At 41.4% G+C, this 19,643-nt stretch overlaps 2 protein-coding genes across 2 annotated transcripts; one reads left to right on the forward strand and one right to left on the reverse strand.

Annotated features, from left to right (window-relative positions):
- Positions 1-10,017, forward strand: LOC306818097 (uncharacterized protein). Its single transcript, XM_079335470.1, has 21 exons — positions 1-222; positions 339-438; positions 515-705; positions 773-936; positions 1,277-1,396; positions 1,531-1,613; positions 1,698-1,791; positions 1,981-2,061; positions 2,280-2,421; positions 2,753-2,873; positions 4,768-4,772; positions 5,640-5,840; positions 5,962-6,061; positions 6,139-6,329; positions 6,403-6,566; positions 6,878-6,997; positions 7,125-7,207; positions 7,300-7,384; positions 7,716-7,796; positions 8,110-8,251; positions 8,495-10,017. The coding sequence occupies exons 1-21, from the start codon at positions 30-32 to the stop codon at positions 8,617-8,619; spliced, it is 2,586 nt and encodes an 861-aa protein (XP_079191596.1). The 5' UTR covers positions 1-29; the 3' UTR covers positions 8,620-10,017.
- Positions 10,018-10,620: 603 nt separating this feature from the next.
- cUnh12orf56 (chromosome Un C12orf56 homolog) lies at positions 10,621-19,110 on the reverse strand. The gene is made up of 14 exons (XM_079335242.1): positions 18,631-19,110; positions 17,041-17,233; positions 16,814-16,829; positions 14,866-15,070; positions 14,337-14,492; positions 14,135-14,223; positions 13,877-14,021; positions 13,439-13,524; positions 13,085-13,174; positions 12,886-12,973; positions 12,734-12,808; positions 12,556-12,633; positions 12,012-12,193; positions 10,621-11,859 (listed from the first exon to the last, which is right to left on the reverse strand). The coding sequence occupies exons 1-14, from the start codon at positions 18,880-18,882 to the stop codon at positions 11,727-11,729; spliced, it is 1,788 nt and encodes a 595-aa protein (XP_079191368.1). The 5' UTR covers positions 18,883-19,110; the 3' UTR covers positions 10,621-11,726.
- Between the last annotated feature and the right edge of the window lie 533 nt (positions 19,111-19,643).

A 19,643-nucleotide genomic window follows, 5' to 3' on the forward strand; every position in this document is an offset into this window, starting at 1 on the left:
ACGTTTCTTTACAGACCGTGAGGCCAACTATGTCCCAGACTATTCCTCCCATTCTCTCTGTGCTCCCCACTCGGGCTCTGGTTGATGAGGCGTTCAAGGTGGTGGTGCAGAATCTGCCCCCAGCATCTCCAGTCACTCTTCACGCCCTCCTCTACTCGGAGGACAAGGACTACTGGGAGGCTTATGGGCACTACGTCAGTGATCACAGAGGAACAGTGTCCGGTGGGGTTTTGTTCTTATCCTTAAAATATCCTGATGTCTTAAATCTAACATGTGCAGTGAAGACAATATGCTTTTTAGGGGGTTTTTTTCATGTTGATTTTTCCATGCTTCTGTAGCTGCGGAGGATTTGAGTCTCGGGGGCACGTACACAGGAAAAGAAGCCATGGGTTTGTTGTGGAGTATGCGTCCTGAGCCCGGCAGCCGCACAGGTCTCAGGTAAAATGAAAAGTCTGTTTTAAGCTGCAGACTTGTTATAATGTCTGTTTCCTGACAGACCGTCTGTTCCTGTCAGGTTGAGAAAGAGGGAAGTCACCAGCCCCATGCTGGTCCACATCTCAGTCTACAGTGGACATGTAACTGAGGGCTTCAGGAAGCAGTCTCCTCTGGCCTCTGTGCTCACGGAGAGATGGTACATGGCTCCTGGAGTCCAGAGGATTGAAATCAAAGATAAAGGAGTGCGAGGGACTTTCTTCATACCTCCAGGTACACCGGCATCCTCAGCATCGCAGAAATACAGATTAAAGTGCTGATCAGACTCTTGTGTCCTCAGGTCCTGGACCCTTCCCTGGGTTGTTGGATATGTGGGGAGGTGGAGGAGGGCTGTTGGAGTATCGCTCGGCCTTGCTGGCGTCTCATGGTTATGCTTCTTTGGCGCTGGAGTACTTCTCCCCCGGCGAGCTGCAGTCATCAGATCTACAGATACAGTATTTTGAGGTTTGTGTTTTTATATTTACTTCAAAGTTTTCAAATACAATTTGAAGATGATAATGCCTCAGACTCTTTAGATATATTTCCCTTTTTTCTGAAGTCTGCCATCAAGAGCAACTCGACCATGAACTTGCACGTTTGCCTGGTTTCTCTGTTAGTAACCGCTGACTGTCTGAAATTCTCTGAGTTACTTCAGTGTTTTAGAAGGTTCTTCTTCTCACGTGGAGTTTTGTTACTAAAAAAATATACTGGGGATTTCCCTCTTCCAGACTCTTATTTAAAAATACAGTTAAAGGATCTCTTGTAGTTTAGTCAACAGTTTTGCTTGTTACCTTTTTCCTTGCAGACAGCATTTAATATCATCAAGGACCATCCTCAAGTGATCCCAGACAGGGTTGGAATTTTTGGTCTTTCTCTTGGGACAGTGTTGGCCATTTATTTGGCGGTTGCTAGCACAAAAATCACCGTAAGTAACACATGTTACACATGTCAGTTGCTCATTCTTTACCTTTAAACATGTGATTGTTAAGCCATATGCAATGAAGGACCGGCAGGTTTGAGATTCAAGAGCCTGATGTGTGTCATTGTTTTACATTCCAGCCTTGCTGTTGTGTTTGTATCAGTGGCCACCACTTATATCCAACTGGAACGTCTCTAAATGAAAACCCCAAAATCGAAAAAAAGTAGGACTTACAATCCTTTAGCAGCATGAATACAGTACGCGCAGTTGAACTGTTTGAGTGATGTGCAAAAATGTTGTTTTGTAGAAGGCTAGCAACGGTGCGTTATGATGAGAACAACTACCAGATATCACGAGACGTGCGTTTACCAATTCCCACCGACCTCTCAGAGAAAGTTGATGTAAGTACATGCTGCCCTGATAACGCACAAGTCATCCACACTTGCTATGAGGGATGCAAAGCACATAATTCCTCATGAAGTTTTGGAGATATGAAGGAATAAATGAGTCCCTATATATCAATATTTTGTTGTGCATACCCTCGTCAAAATATAATCTACAGAGAGAAAGTTACTAATTTTGTCTCTTAGGTGCGGAAAATAAAATGCCACATGCTGTTGGTCAACGGTGATGATGATCAGAACACTCCTGCTGTTGAGGCTGCTGAGGACGTGAGTCTACACACACACACACACACACACACACATACACCTGACAATAGGGGGAAAGTTTGAATACACAAGTTTGAGGCAAACCCTGTTTATTTAGGGCATATTTTGACGTAAAAATTGAGAATAAATCATCTGTAATAATCCAAAATAACTGCACTGTATTTGTTCATTCTGTTTGGGCTGTTTTGATTTGACCTCTTTGACCTTTGACCCTTTAGATGGCCCAGATGATGCGTTCTGGGGGGAACTTGCACCTGCTGACTACGCTGACATATCCCAACACTGGACATCTGATCGAGCCGCCCTACTCGCCTCACTTCAGAGCGACCAACTTTATTATCCCCACCACAAAGGAGAAAGGTGGCGTAGTTTTCCTCGTCTGACAATAGTTGTAAAAACAAAATCAATTCATGGAGTGTTCCCTCATAATATGACCAGGAGGACAAATATAAGGTTAAAGAATAGGTCTGAGTACAAAACCCTGTGGTAAAGTATAATACTGTCCACATAAGTAATCTAAGAAACTAATCTCAATGATATTCAAATATCTCAAATTGGAGATTTTTTCTTTTTTTTTTTTTTTACAAAAGTGAAAAGTTTCTTATTGCGTTTGATTCTTTTGATTTTTTTTTTGTAATGACACACTAGCAGTTTAGAATAATCATTTGAATATGACGTTGTTTTATTTCAGTGATAAATCTGTGGGGGGGACAAACCAAACCTCACTCAGACGCTCAGGAGGACTCCTGGAGGAAGATCTTAGCGTATTTACATCATCATCTCTACTCCAGCACGATCCCCAAAGCCAGGATGTAAAGACTGAAGAACAAGGAAACAAGGCAAAGTGTGTTGATCTCATGTTAAACCAAGTTGCATTTTTTAATCAAATATTAAACCACACTTGTTAGTTTTTTAAATTATTTTGTCCACAACATTGTTATCCCCTTATGTCTTTGTTTACTACGACATAAAGGGTATTTGTAGAGTTGAACCATAGCTCTCATCATTCTGAGGTTCTTGGTTTCAAACTCCTCAGAAATGACCAGAAACGTTCTTAATGTCGCTCCACTCAAGTGTCTCCAGGACTGTTTTATGAAGCTCATTCAGAATCATTGTATTTCTGCCAAGACGTTTTTTTTTTCTGTCTGTTAAAATGTTGTAATCATTTTTTTTAAAATAAATGTTGGGTCTATGTAACTTTTTAACTTATGTGTTTTTCGTTGACATTGTCTGCTCTGTCATGTTTATGAAAATGTAAACTTATCTTTGCAAACCAACTTTGGTGACTGATCACAGACTAGTTTGTTCTTTACCTAGTCAGTGAAAATAGTACCAGCTAGGTTTATGGTGAATTAGGCCGAGGCAGATATTACTTCAGCCTATGATGCAGAAAATTATTTTTCCTGTGCAGCATGTAAATGTTTTCCTGGGTCAGGAATTCCTATGTTTGTAACTGAGGCAAAGGTGACTGGAGGAGCGTGTCACCTTTACATAAGGACCATAAATCCCTATGCACTACCCTGATTCAGTTAAGACATTTTTTTCCTGCCATTGTAAATAATAATGTCCTAAAATATTTCTTAAGATTATTAAATAAACTAACAGTCCTTCAAACATGCGCTTTTTTATTGCTCTAAATTTTTTTGGGGATGTTTTTATGGGAAAAAAAATGACAACAAAAATGAACATAACAGAGTCCTTTAAAAAGACAAAACAAGCAGGACATGAAGAAACACAACAAGCTACATAAACACTGAAGTATTACAGTATTTAAAGAATTAATGTTAGTCTACATAATCAGGGATTCACTAATGTACTTGGGTTTTTTTTCATGTTTTATTCGCTTTTTATTTTAATCGTTCAGTCCATGTAATGATTGTACATATAGCTCTATTTCAGTTTTGGTTTGTTGAATTATTATTATTTTTTTCTGTTTTGGTTCCAGTTACATTTGCAAAAATCGTCATTTTCAAAAAAAATGTTTTACTTTATTACATCATTAAAAAGTGTATTGTGCAATTCGCACAGAGGAGGATGTGTCTTTGTGAGTTTTAAGTCAAACCTGATTTTCAAGGTAAACTGGATTAATTGGATGCACTCCACACAATTCAACTCGACACTGACGTTTCCTATGACACACAAACACACCATTAAAGCTCCTAAACAGATGGGTAACTTCTTGAAATCCACAATTTACTCAGAGGTCGTGTGATCTAAATTGCATTTAATAAAATACTTGGAATATGTTTTATCACTGAAGACAAAAGAAAAAAATGAAAGGGGGATGTTTGTATTTTACGTGCAGAACCTGAACGCAACACGACCTCACTGAACGCTACGTCATCACGCTGTGTGCCTGACTTTGTTACTTGATAATTATTATCTAACTACATTGTGTCGCGTTCAAGGGAAGCTATGAACTGCAATGTGGAGACCACTAACCCGGCTAAAGAGAGTCCAGTCCAGTCCTGCAGACTAAACTAGATACTCTTTTTCTTTTTGAAGGTTGAATTCATGAGCGGAAGTAAACTTTGATTTAAGAGTTTCAGTAAACAGCATTTACTCTGGAGAGACGACAGGTATCTCATCACACCTTTACTTTAGAAAGGTTCTGACAAACATCATAAAGAAGGTAAAGTGTCTGCAGCTTGAACATTTTAAAGTTATAACACGAGAAACATGTCCTCTGATTGATTTGATCATTAGCTCAAGTAAGCGCGTGAGCATGCTTGAATGATTGTGATTGGCAGTGGTTAGATAAAGCCAGTGTAATCTGTAATTAAACATTATATTTTTAGTTTTGTGTGTGCACTTATTGTCCAATAAGAAGCTTTGAATTATAGCTCTTACAGTCTATGTTTTGGAGATAAATTTACTTTTGTACTTAGAGGAGTGTAAGAACAAGAAGGTTCTTCCCCTGTGGACACTAATGGAGAAATGTCAGAGTGAGGGGGGGGGGGGGGGGGGGGGGGCTGCACGTGAAAGAGTTTGGGGTTTGGTGCCTTGCTCAAGGGCAACTCAACAGTCCACCGAGCGATCCAGTTCAGTTCGGTATCTGATATCCATTTATTGGTGTTTCCACCATCCAAAATTGGCATTGGTACCAAAACAAGGGCTCTGTACTGTCCTACTTTACCGAGGACCGTGACCCTTGGTCCCCTTCTGCTGGGGTGTCAAAGGTCACGATCTGACCCTGAAGGATCCCTTGATTACAGTTTCCCTGTTCTTCTTGAGCATTTACCTTAACTGATAGCTGACTACACTGTGACAAACCGATCTCCACCTGACTCATCAAATCAGCTTACTGTTGGCTGTGGAAACACAAGCAAGTTAAGACTTTACCGTACTGGACTGAAGCAGACCGCTTTGGTCCAGTTCCCCACCCAAGTCCCTGCAGACTGAGACTCAGGAGAACCTCCTTCAAGTGTAAATACTTAAAGTGCAAACTCTTGATTGGCAGTTGACCATCCTGCACAGACGTGGTTCAGGAGTATTTTAAATAAATACACTCTGAATATCTGAAGTCAAATCTTTATGAAGATCTGAGTTTGGTGACATTCCTCTCTTTCTTTCCTCAGGCCGTAAGGCGAACATGTCCATTCCTCCCATTCTCTCTGTGCTCCCCACTCGGGCTCTGGTTGATGAGGCGTTCAAGGTGGTGGTGCAGAATCTGCCCCCAGCATCTCCAGTCACTCTTCACGCCCTCCTCTACTCGGAGGACAAGGACTACTGGGAGGCTTATGGGCACTACGTCAGTGATCACAGAGGAACAGTGTCCGGTGGGGTTTTGTTCTTATCCTTAAAATATCCTGATGTCTTAAATCTAACATGTGCAGTGAAGACAATTTGCTTTTTCATGTTGTTGTTTTTTTTCATGTTGATTTTTCCATGCCTTTGTAGCTGCGGAGGATTTGAGTCTCGGGGGCACGTACACAGGAAAAGAAGCCATGGGTTTGTTGTGGAGTATGCGTCCTGAGCCCGGCAGCCGCACAGGTCTCAGGTAAAATGAAAAGTGCTGTTTTAAGCTGCAGACTTGTTATAATGTCTGTTTCCTGACAGACCGTCTGTTCCTGTCAGGTTGAGAAAGAGGGAAGTCACCAGCCCCATGCTGGTCCACATCTCAGTCTACAGTGGACATGTAACTGAGGGCTTCAGGAAGCAGTCTCCTCTGGCCTCTGTGCTCACGGAGAGATGGTACATGGCTCCTGGAGTCCAGAGGATTGAAATCAAAGATAAAGGAGTGCGAGGGACTTTCTTCATACCTCCAGGTACACCTGCATCCTCAGCCTCGCTGAAACACAGATTCAGATTCAAGTGCTGATCAGATTGTTGTGTCCTCAGGTCCTGGACCCTTCCCTGGGTTGTTGGATATGTGGGGAGGTGGAGGAGGGCTGTTGGAGTATCGCTCGGCCTTGCTGGCGTCTCATGGTTATGCTTCCTTGGCGCTGGAGTACTTCTCCCCCGGCGAGCTGCAGTCATCAGATCTACAGATACAGTATTTTGAGGTTTGTGTTGAGTTCACGATTCAGGACATGTTTGATGATGTTTTCAGGAACGGTGGGATTCTGTAGTTGGATGAGCTACGGTGATGTTAGCAAGAACTCAGCTTGTGCAGCGTCGGGTTAGCCACGTACGAGAGCGAGGACAGGCTGTGAGTTAGAGCACGGTTAAAAACTTTCCGCCTCTTTTTTCCAACAGCGTGCTCTTTCCAGGTCCTATAAAAAAATAAAAAAAAGTTGTTTATTGGTTTTATCATAGTACCTGCAAATACAGAAATCACGTTTTCTTTAATATTCTGATTTCTTCTCCTGCACAGAAGGCGTTTAACATCATCAGGGACCATCCTCAGGTGATGCCTGACAAAGTTGGAATTTTTGGTCTTTCCCTCGGCACGATTTTGGCCTTTTATTTAGCGGCAGAGAGCACAAACATTAAGGCAAGTATCAAGTGCGACGTGTGGACATTTTCATCGCTCACCTCGTGTTCTGAGTTGCAGACAGCCGACAGGTTTCTCTGCTGAGTCTGATCCGTGGCGTGACGAGTGTCGTGTTCTTGTGTTGCAGCCTCGCTGTTGCGTGTGTATCAGCGGCCACCACTTAGTTTCAACTGGACTGTTGATTGACGGATCGGTGCCAAATAATCCAAAGTAGGAATCCTGATTTTTTTTTTCTCGCAGAATAATAACAGTAGGAGAGTTTAAGAGATGGCGTGATGTGAAAAACGTACGTGTGCTCTCAGGAAAAGCCGTTTTGATGAGAACAACTACCGCATATGGCGAGATGTGGTTTTACCGGTTCCCAGCGACCCCTCGGAGAAAATAGACGTGAGTATCAGCTGCACTAAAAACACACCAGAGAGACGACATTATGCACCAAATAAGATTTACTCAGCCAATCACAATCTCCAGTCAAACTGAACAACTGGTTTTAAAAACACTTAACATGTCGGTTTTAAAGTTGATCTTTTTTTTTTAAGCACTTTTAAAGTTCCGATTTGGGAGTTTAATTCGTGGCTGTCGTGTCTTCATTATCATGCTTTACTGTGATTGGCCGAGCTGTTTCGACAGGCTGAGAGCGGATTTACGAATCAATCCTCTCTCTGACTTAGTCAGACTGATCACACTGAAGTTCCCGTCGGTTTGAATTCTCTCTCAGGTGCGGAAAATAAAATGTCCCATCCTGTTGGTCAACGGCGATGATGATCAGAACACGCCCACAGTGGAGGCCGCTGAGGATGTGAGTGATATTTACAGTCTACGATCAGCACGCACGCTGTATGTTACATGTGAAGATCTTGTTAAAACAGTCGCACAGATGGTTCGACAACAAACATTGTTCCTTCGTGTTAAGGACATATTTCCTTTTTTTGAATATTTTTTTACCTTTTTAATTTAGACTAAGTGAATAAATCAGCACTTATGAAATTTATAACATTTTGAACTTTTGCTAATAAGTTTTCATTTCTACAGGTCAATTTAAAAACCGGTGCTCTGGTTCAGTTATTAGCGCCTCACACTGTAGTCGTTCATTTGACCTCTTTGACCCCCAGATCGCCCAGATGATGCGTTCTGGAGGGAACCTGCACCTGCTGTCCACACTGACCTACCCCGACACTGGACATCTGATCGAGCCGCCCTACTCGCCTCACTTCAGAGCGACCAACTTTATAATCCCCACCACAAAGGAGAAAGGTGAGTTTTACCCACAGCAGTAGTCTGACATAGTTTTGGGACAGGATAGAGGAATCTGAGGAAAAAGTGCGACCTTAAAAGCCACGCCCCTCACTTACATGCACAAGCGCCATTGGTCAAAGTTTTTACAGCTGCTACAGATGACGGATTTTCTTCGTTCCTTTTTTTTTCTTTTTTTTCCAGAGAACATGATTTGTTAAAAATCTGCTCCCTCCCTGTTTTGTTTTGTTTTGTGTGTTTCAGTGATAGTTCTGTGGGGGGGACAAACCAAACGCCATTCGGACGCTCAGGAGGACTCCTGGAAGAAGATCTTAGCTTTTCTACAGCATCATCTCTACTCCAGCACAATCCCCAAAGCCAGGATGTAAAGACTGAAGAACTAGGAAGCACAGAAAAGTGTGATAGTCTTTTGAATACTTGATTAGAGTTTTGCTCATATTGTGCCTCTAGTTTTTATCATTTTATATCCACACGTTGTCATTCATAACACTTGATGATTCTACATGCAAAGGTAAAATTAATGCAAGTTACTGATTGCAATTCAAACATGTCAGAAATTGCATGGAGGATGGGGGTGACCTTGTCGGTAGACCGCGTGCCCCATGCACAGAAACCGTAGTCCTCTATGCGGACCGCCGGGTTCAAATCCGACTGGTGGTTCCGATGCGGACCAAAATATTGACCTCTTCAGCACTGCCCTTAAGCAAAGCACCAAACCCCCACCGGTTTATACATGTGTGTGTGTGTGTGTGTGTGAGAAGCATGTGAGAACCAGAATTTCCCCCTCAGGAATTAAGAAAGTATTCAATAATAAAGACAGGGTTTGATTTAGGTAGTATGCTTAAGTCAGGAACAAATGCTGCTCTTATAATATATTTTAATCTGCAAACTAATTACACAGGCCGTCTCTAATTAAGACCTTATTTGTCAAAACTTGCAGCAAAGTTTTATAATACATTTAGGATTTCTAGACCTGCCAAAGGTAGAAAGCTTAAGATCAAACTGTGCATGTTGCTAGTTAAGACCTTAAAACGCACAAGGCACCGAGTGTCAAACAAACCAAGCGGGACCCGGTGTTAAAAGTGTATAAAAGCACCGCCACTGCTAGAACATTCCCCACCGCTCGAACACCAACCAAGGGAAAACACTGGTATTGATAGAGAGCAACTCTTTTTTTTAATCTTGTTTCTTCTTTGATCAAATTTGATTTTGGGTAATCTGAGTAAATTTAGTTTTCGTATTGGGACCAATATTTGTCATTAGTAACGACTAAATAAATTGAGAATGTTTTTTAGACTTTTTTTTTTTTTTTTACCACCCTCCTTTAAACAAAGCTATTCTTATACTTGTTTAGTTTTAATACATAACTATAGGCTGTATTTCAAACTTCAGTATGAATGAGTGAGTTTGCCAAAAAAGTCAAACATTTTGTTTTGTTTTCTTGTGACTGTGTCAAACAAGCTGTAAATCCATAAAGTTATTTTCTGTGACAAAGATTGTTTTGATATTCTAACTTTTTAAATATATTTTCATTCGTCATATATGCCTTATGTGGATATTTATGGTTTTCTAATGGGTGAACATGTCCCGTGTACAAGACGATGCAATCATTAAAAAAATGTTGGATACTTGTGCATCAATTATGGATGAACTTTTTTTAAAATATTTGATAATTGATCATTTAATTCATGTTTTCTCATCAAAATCACCTCAGAAATTGGGCTGACAATTTCTATTTGATTAGATTTGACTGTCATAACTTTGAATCTTGTTTATTCTTAACATATTTAAGGATGTGATATTGTTAAAGAGACACATGATCATGAAATTAAATAACATGTGCAAACTTGTCATGTAGATAATTCATTGTTTTGTATCACTGTATGAAGGTCTTAACTTTAGAGATTAGAAAAGCTAAACTGTAAAGGTTTGTGTGCAGTAATAGTGACAGGACCCTTCAGGTACTCTCACGCCGTTTACAGTCCTACAGCGACCTCTAGTGGTGGACGCAAATCACCGACATTAAATATCACATTGCTCATTAAAATAAATGTTGAAAACCACTTTCATTACCAGCATAGAAACATCTCCATAATTTATTTTAACAAACCAATAATTTAAGTGTTTTAGTTCACAAAACGTTTAAAATATAGATTATAATAGGCTACAAACTTCACCTTTCCACTGCTTTTAAATTTAATACATTCACAGTTTAACCAATTAGTTCTTACATGAATGCCTAACACACGACACGTGGGCACAAACAGCAAAGCGTTTGTGATCGGCTCTGACAGAATCAGCTTAGACCAAAGACAGAGTGAGAAAAATCAACACAATCCCCTCTCTCTCTCTCTCTCTCTCTGAGACAGTTATTTTGGTTACAGCTTTATTTACACTGAGGCACATTTACAGGAACAGAGACATCAGACACGGAGGCGGATGATACAAGCGTAACATCAAAACACTTGAACAAAAAAATGTTTAAAGAAAAGAAAAAGCCAAAGCTTCGATTTTCTCATGAAGAAAAAATAAAGTGCTAGAGGGAGAAAACCACAGAAGAAGTGCCGCCTTAAAAACTACATTAGAATTAAACTGTCGACTGAATTGTCTCCTCTGACATATTTCACTACAAGTTTCAGTTAAGACGCTTTTAAAGCTAAAAATAAAATATTTAAACTAAATGGAAACATGTTCAGTAATCAGGCAAAAAGCTGTGACCTCAGCAGCTACTTTAACTTAAATACATCTTTAGTAATCAGAATATTACCCAGAAGAGCTGCAGTAATATTGAGCAATAACAGCTATGTTCACTACTTCTTATTTAAACACAGACCAGCTCCATTATTATGTTCATAAAGAAATCGAGGATTCATTTTCTTCTGTATTTCTGCTTTTAAATGGATGATTTTCTTTCTGCTTTTTCAAAGTTTCGATTTCATTCTCGAGGATCTGAATCACACTAATTTTTAAAGGCCAAGGCGGAGGTGTACACTTTCTGAGTTCCTTACATCATATTTGAAAACATTTATTTCCCCGTTAGAATAAACTCGGACGACTTTAGATTTCACGTTTAAGACAAAACTCGAGCAACAATTAAGACATCCCATCGGCCACTACTTTCGTTCGGAGTTAGCCGCAAATATCAAAACGTGAGAATGTTAACACGTTTGTTGTGACTGTAAACATTTCCCTGCTTTTGCAGCAGTATGTTAGCCCTGTTGGTATGTTAGCATGTCCATTCAAACACGCCGGCTGCAGAGTTCCCTTCTGTGTTGAGAATCAAACGAGTAAGATACCTGGGTCAGTGATCATCTATGGAACCTGAAGATTTGTGCTTTATTCACTTTGTCTCTGCAATGCAAGGTAACATTTCATTTCAACTTAAAACAAGCATCGCAGAGGACAGTTGTGCTTTTATCAAGTTATTAGTCATTTCAGTGAAGGCACACAAACTGTCACAATCCTCTCTCAGACGTTAGTGCACGCGTGTTTGTGTGTGCGGTAATCTTTGCAGAGTCAGGATCTTCTCGACCAGGCGCAGTGTCGGTTGGCTGATCGGGTACTGAAGGGGAAGCTTCTCCCCAGCACACGACAGCTTCACCGAGTACCTGCAGACGAGAAAATGATCATTTCTCAAACTGAATGAGCGACTCAGTGTCTTTATGTTTGTATGTAGACAAAAGATTTTTTAGGTTTTACTTTTCATTCAACATGGAGCACACACGCACAGAAGAAAAAAAACCTTAAAATCAGCACCAACCTGAACTCTTCCCTGAAGTGAGATCGGAGGTGCTGTGCCAGCTGGCTGTTGTACTGCAGGCAGGCCAGCAGGAGGCGACAGCGCTGGAACAGCAGGACGGACTGAGCAGGACTCAGACAGGAGTCCTGCAGGTCAGACAGAACCAGCACCACGTGCTGAGCCTGGTAGCTGAGGAAATCCAACTGCAGGGAGCGGAGGAGACCCGTTCTGTGGTACTGCTTTGTTTAATGATGAATTTATAAGAAACTGCATGTAGACCAGCTTTGACAAGTTTTTGGGCCCAGATCCAAAAAAAGATCCAAATCAGATACTTGACTTTTTTTTTTAAATGGCTTTTTTTTCTCCTTCAGTTCAGCAGATATCATAATGTATCATTATACGACTCTGTATCAACATATCAATGATTTCCCTGTGTCGTGATATAATATCTCTCATCTTATTGTGAGTTTCTCTGGGATTCCCACCAGTCAAGGAGAGGACATTTCTGGTAAAAAATAAATTAAAAAAAAAAAAAAAAAAAAGAGGGAAAGTGAGGAAGTTTTACCAGGTCAGGATGAGACTGTATGACTCTGAGGATCCAGCCGACGGACACAAAGTTCTCAGCAGGGGAACTTCTGCTGGCCTAAAATGCAGACGAGATGCAAAAAGTTGTGAGCTCACAGGCTGCATCTGAATTATCATCAGACTAAATCTGCAGTTTGCTATGACAATATCATACTCACCTCTTGGCCCAAAAGCAGCATTTCAAAGAGCAGAGAGCAGGCGGCATCCAGATAATCAGCTAGTAAGGCCTGGAGCTGACAGACGGAGAAGGACGGTTACATTAAAATACAAATGAAAAATAAATCTATGAAAAGAAAAGAGAGGATCTCACCTCACAGTCAGCCTCAGATCCCTGGCTGTCTGTCTGCAGCTCAGGGTCACATATCAAGGCGAGCAGCATCCTGGAGGCCAGGGCGCCTCTGCAGGGAGGGGGGACAAACACCATGTTAAAGGGTGTGTGTGTGTGTGTGTGTGGCAGAAACTTGATTCACACGCATTTTAATTGGATTAGAGAAAGAGTTTAGGTTTACTTTTTGGCGGAGAGCAGGATGTGTCTGGCCGCTTCGACCTCTGTCTCTCTGAACATGACGGCGAGAGTCTGGACGATCAGAGTGCTCAGCCTGAAGACAAGATTTAAGTCTTTGACTCTTTGTTGAAAGAAAATACTGCTCAACACTCTGCGGGGACAAACACTGAGACAGGATCTCGTTCACTCGAGTTTACTTAAACCTCTCTTTCCCAGAGAATCACTGCAAGACGGTTTCTCATTTAAAAGACAAATACAAAATGTAATTAAAGGTACAAAGCAGCTTAAAGTGTCTGATAGCGACTTTCCTGATTGTATTAAGGTGTCGGATGTGACACACACACACACACACACTTACAATAGTTGATCTGCCGTGTAGACTCCCTGGCAGCTGTGCAGAGATTCCTCCAGAGTCTGAACCAGGAAGACACAAACCTCACTGGACTGAAACACACACACACACACACACACACACAGAGGACAACTTCACCAACCGAGACCAGAAAAAAAAAAAAAAAAAAAACGTTGATAATGTCTGTTAAAGAAATTCATGGATTTTAAAAAAGGCTTTTTTCAGATTTAACAAACTGATTAAGGTTGTTAAAAAGTTTCAACGCGCCTAGACTACTTTTGGATACGAAATGCACAAGATGTCAAATCCGCCAGCAGGAGGCTCTAAATCAAAACAATCACTTTGAGGCTGTCGGGGGAATCGTGGGAGTGATTCTCTCAGTGTTGTATCACGTCATGAAATGTATCACAGCAAGAAGTGAAGGCGCACGTTTGAGCGTCTCACCCTCCAGAAGAGTCGGCGCAGCGCCACGTTGCGGTGCGCGGCCGTTCTCAGCTCCTGCAGCAGCAGGTACAGACTCTCCAAGCTGATCTCCTCCTGCAGGAGCTCAGCGCTCAGCTGACCGAACAGGTGAGCTGTGCGCTCCAAGCTGCACAGACACACACACACACACACACACACACACACAGACAGACGCTAGGTCATTAATACAGCTCAGCTTGTGTTACAATCTGGTCCTGTGGTGGAACAGAGTTATGTTACCTGATGGAAGGAAGTGGTTTATCAGGAGTGTAGTCAGACGAAATGCTGCACCTCCGTCTGTAGAGCGGATCTAACGACAGCGTCGACCTCTGGAGACACATTTACACACTTTAACTACGGCGTGAGTGACATTAACTACAACTCAAAAGAAACGCTTTCATAAAGTCGTGAACAGGAACAGACGCTGAGATGTGCGACTCACAATAATGTAGCTGTTCCACGAGCTCTGCAGATGAAGGTAAAGTCTGGATGTCCGTGACACGGCGTAAAGGTGAAGCTCCGCCTCCCTCTCCTCTCTGCTGTCCGCTCCGTCTCTCCGCAGCAGGCGAGCCAGGACTGAGCCCATCCTCCTCGGTAGCTGAAATATCACAAGGACCCATAAGGAGATACCCTCTTTTTCTTTCAAACAAACTAAGGCAGTTTATTCCATGAAATGATGTTTACAGTTTTATCTACGACGTGGATTTTCATAAAAAGAAAAGTGGCTCCCTATTAGACGATATTAAAAATGGATGAGGTAAAAAAGGATTTCAATAGAGACGCTCTCGTCCTTTTTCAAGCTTTGTAGATTTTCTTTAAGCTTCGTTCGGTTGTTTTGAGGCTCGACAGCGGTTTTATTTGATCTACGTTTTCATGTGAACGATGAACAGCCTTTAGTGTCATTTAGATCGTCGTAGATAAAAGCCTCGACGGGCGCCCATTCATTCATTCATTCACCTGACCGTCTGTACCTGTGCGCTCTCGCTGATGTTCAGTCTTTGATCCGAGGGCGACGGAGATAAAGCGGGGGAGCTGGAGAGGGAGGGGGGTTTGGAGGGAGGCCGAGCGGGGGGGTGCGGGACCTTCAGCAGGCCCAGACTCTCCGAGTTGGGCCAGGAGGCCGAGCGTGTGGGCGGTACCATGTGGACCTCCTCGGTCTCTCCTTCACCTTGCATCCTGATACAAACAGAAAGAGGGGAACGAGGATTACAGGATACATTTGAAGTTCACATTCAGCCTACTAATGGAAAGTAAAGTTTTGCAGGTATTCGTTATTATTTACACCACATTCTTCATCCCGAACACCAACAACCCTCTTTTTGTTGTCCAATGAGCACAGACAGTACACAGTAAAGGTGCACATGGGCGGCTGCTAACTTCTCTCAATGTGTGACAGTGTGCGTTTGTTTAATGACCTCCCCCGGGCCGAGCTACGCTCCAGCATGAGACGGTGTTTACATCGCACACACATCACGTTTTATAGCCGTGTGGCATTTGTTGTCGCCGGGCAACAATTCAGCGTTGGGAGACAGTAAATCTGTTCACGCTTCCTCTCGTCTCCTCACAGTCAACAAAGCGCTTCCTGACTGACGCACAGGGGACGCTCTTTTTTTAAACGCACAACACAGAGGAATTAAAAAGGACAACAACAATCCCACAATCAAAAACCGGATGCAAGGACCAAAATGTAACTAAATTTTTACCGCTATGACTTTACCCTGTGCCAAAATATCCTAAATATAATGGTTAAACATTTTGAAATAAATCACTCTGGATGTTTGTTTTTAAGTCTTTGTAGCTGTAGTTCAAAGCCTAAACATAAACTACATGTTCTGATTTTTATACAAAAGGGAAAATGTTTTTTTTTTTTATTACCTTTTTTAGAATTCAAAGTCCATATTTTGTAACAAATGTTTCTTACTCTCAAACATAAACTTTTTTTTATGGCTGTTGACGTTTTTCTTTCTTTAAGTCGACACACCGATAAAGGGCAGCAGCTAAACTGAGGCAGACGCATCGCTCTCAACTCTGAATAAATCATGAGCTACCGGAGACGCCGCAGACAGTCTTTACAGAGCGCCGCAGAGAGAGAGAGAGAGGCTGCTTTCACTTGTTGCATTATTTCGTTGTTTTTCCAGCTGAAAGTGGAAGATGATATTTGACTTTGTGTCTCGTGTTGTGACGCTTCACTGAGGACTGTTGTCTTAAAGCACACACATATAAAACGCAGGTATGTACACTTGTAAGCTCTTATAGTTGAACCCTCGGCTGCAGACAAAAACCAGCTGTAAAGGTTTTATAGCTCAAAGAGTTTGTCTGTCTCCGTGACTCCCAGACTGAAACTCTGCAGCCCGCACTGGACAGGCAGGTAAAGGACAAATGCAGAGAGACTCAACGCAAAAGACTCACAAGGTAACAGAATTCCTCGAGATTGGAATAAAAGTAGCTATTGAGTAAAGAAGGGGGGAAACCGACCCGAGGAAGAGAATATGTTTACAGACCAATTAATGTCGCAGAGTATAATTTAGGTGACGTTTTTATCACAGCAAAAGTACGGCAGCCTTCAGTAGCAGCTCCCGCTTCATTATACAGCAGCCTTTGACTAACCTCTGGTGTTTCCACGGCAACAATAAAAATGTCGGGTTAGTCCCCCTTTTTTATAATTATTTCATTATATTTTAGTGTTAATTTTTACAATATTTACATGTTGTTCCTTTAAGAAACATACCATCTTTAGTCTCATTAAATCACATTATTAAAGCCTGCAGGAGATGAATGAATGAAAACATTTTTTTACAGATGGTTAAAAAGTAAGAGCCACCAAAGCCAGTCTCGGCTTACACGTATGAGTATCACCTAACAAACCACAGACCTGTCAGTGTGTGTGTGTGTGTGTGTGTGTGTGTGTGTCATACTCACATGTGTGCAGGATATCCTGTGGGGGCATCAAAGACACGATGGTTAGAGTTACAGGTAAAGGTATCAAGAGACAACAAAAACATGAGCACTAATGAGTTCCCTACAAATCTCAGCTTCACTAGATGTGATTGTTTTCCTCTCAGAGCGATTATTCAGGGGTTTTGTTCTTTCTTTCATTAGAAATATGCTTTTCTCTTCTTCTGAAGCAGGTCAACGCTCGTCTTTACCTTCTAAGGTGTGTATTATCGTCGAAGAGTGGCTGTTTCTGCGCAAGGGCGGAGCTGCAGGAAGAATTCCCCTCTTGTCTCTCCTCAGCCAATCGGAGCCCTTCGCAGCACGCGTCTCAGTGGTGTAGGTGATACGAACATGCTGACAGCGTTCTCGATCTTTCCCACTGAGGAAATCTGGAAGGTCATTCACCTGTATGAAGAAAAAAAAAATAATGCTCAACATGTTTAGTCTGATGTTAAGCATCTTGTCACAGTGAGTGGCTGTAACCCAGTCGTAGAATCTCTCAGCTGGAAGGTCGGAGGTTCAAACCCAACTCCAGCAGCCACATTTATCAAAAATGAAAATCAGAATTGCAAAATATTGAGTTCAGCATCATCCGCGAGTTTGGGAGTAAGAGGTGGGAATCTTCAAGAAGCAGTAGCCATCAGAAGCGTTTCAGGAGGTGTTTTAGTCCCAGATTAGCCCAATTCTTTCCATGGAGCATTTCCAACCAGACCAGAGGGAAAAAAATCAAGAGGAAACACTAATTCGTTGTCTTAATATAAAAACTTAACACCCGCTGAGGCCACAGTGAGGGCAGCCCAGAGCAACCAACACAGCCAATAATCTGACAGTTTAATTTAAACAGGATTAAGTCAGCATGGAAGAAGCTTTAAACCTTTAACCTCTTACCGACATGACATAACAAGATAAATGTTACTTACAGGCTCATTCTGCCACGTACAGATACTCTTTCAGATGCTGCATGTTATGAAGCCCGTGGTAGATTCGACCTAATCTTTCTGTTTCATAAACTTGAATCTGTGATCGATGGATTAAGGTTTCCCATTGAGCGTCTGGGAGTTAAAAGAGAGCAAAACTACTGACATGGAAATGTCACTGAACCTACAGATGCTTTCAGATATTCATATTTTATGGAGCTATAGATATTAAGCAGATGAAGTCCCAGCAGTTGTAGTTATAATCCTAAAGTAGATGGTTTTAAGGAGATATATCTGATATTAATACATTTTACCCAGGTTTTTATTGGTTATGTTGTTGGGCAAACAGGTGGGTAATATCTAAATGATGTAACCCTCCTTAAGGGTGTTTGTTGCTATTTTCACTTCTCCACAAATAATACAATTAATATTTAATAAAAATCTTCAACAAACACAGGAGTATCAAATCCTTTTGAAGCGATAACAGTTAGCAATCAAAGTATAAATCGAAAAAAACGTTTTTTTTTCCTTCAAAAACTTGAATGTTTTTCGTTGTTTTGATATAAAAGTTAAGTAGCCTTGTTTTTATTTTATTTATTTTTACAGGGACAGCGCATATTAATAAACATTTCTGTAAATATGCCAGAGTTAGCCAAAAGGCTAATTTTCATCTGTTGTCCCTGGCCAGATTTTATAAAGGGCTCCCTAAAAAAAACACAATAAAATTCAAACATTGCATTTAACCCTACTTGTAATGTGTCCTTAGGTTTTTTGAAAGGCGCACATAAATAAAATGTATTATTGTTGTTCAAGCAGCTTTAACTGCCAACTGAAACAGTTTAAATGTGAATTCAAATTCTCGTTTCTTTTCAACCGTTAACTTACCAGCTCGATGTCCCGCACGCGCCTGTAACTGAAGGCTGTGGTGAGCGCGCGCGGGGGGTACTCGGTGAGGTACACGCGCTCATCACTCAGCACCACGTGCATGTACACCTTGTTGATGGTCTCCGAAATCACCACGCAGGGTTCATAGGTTCGGATCCGCTCGTATACCGCCCGCTCCGTGTTCCGCTTCAGGAAGGAGTCCAGCTTGATGTTTCTGCGGCAGAGTAAGGTACCGGAGCCGGTCCGAGCCATGACGGAACCGGAGGAGCAGCAAGTGAAAACTTCTGGACTTTAACCTCCACCTTGGTCTGAGGTTGGGGATGCGCTGTGGTTTTCCATGAGTACTATTTGTTCTCTTTGAAGTTTAAAACTATACAGCAGGTGATGCTGTCCGCCCGTCCTTCGCGTGAGCACTGAGCAGGTGAACTACAGCTGTCTCGAGCCGTCTCCGACCTCTGCTCTCTGATTGGTCAAAAGAGTAAATAGGGATGCTGCTGATTGGCTGAAAGATAAACAGTTATTTCACAATTTCGACAAAGCTCTGATCCCAGACTTAATAAAGTCATTGCACTTTCATTTTAATCTCAAATCTAAATGCTCTTTTTTCAGCAGATTTAATTTATAACATATTCCAATTCAAAATATTGAGGTCTGTTTCTTAACTTTAATTTTGGTCTTTAATATTTACAGCCTGTGGTAAGTTTTTAGAGCAATTTGCAAGTTGAATGAACATTTGTGTAAATAAGCTTTTTATTTTGCAACACATGAAGACAAAGGAAATATTTCTATTTAGTATAAACTTTATTGAAACATCATTAAGGAAAATAAATATAAACAATAAGTTAACTATGGCATAGTTGTTAACAGATCCTCAAGAAACCACATGCAAATATAAATATAGGCATAAAAAATTCATGGTGTGTTAATACATGTTGAATCAGGTTAACAGTAGCCTGTTAATTAATTTAAAGCAGTGATATTATTTTTACAGTCTGACTACTGTGTTTGTTGTT

The sequence above is a fragment of the Symphodus melops genome (genome assembly GCF_947650265.1).
Source record: "Symphodus melops genome assembly, chromosome: 22".
In the NCBI taxonomy this organism is placed as follows: domain Eukaryota; kingdom Metazoa; phylum Chordata; class Actinopteri; order Labriformes; family Labridae; genus Symphodus; species Symphodus melops.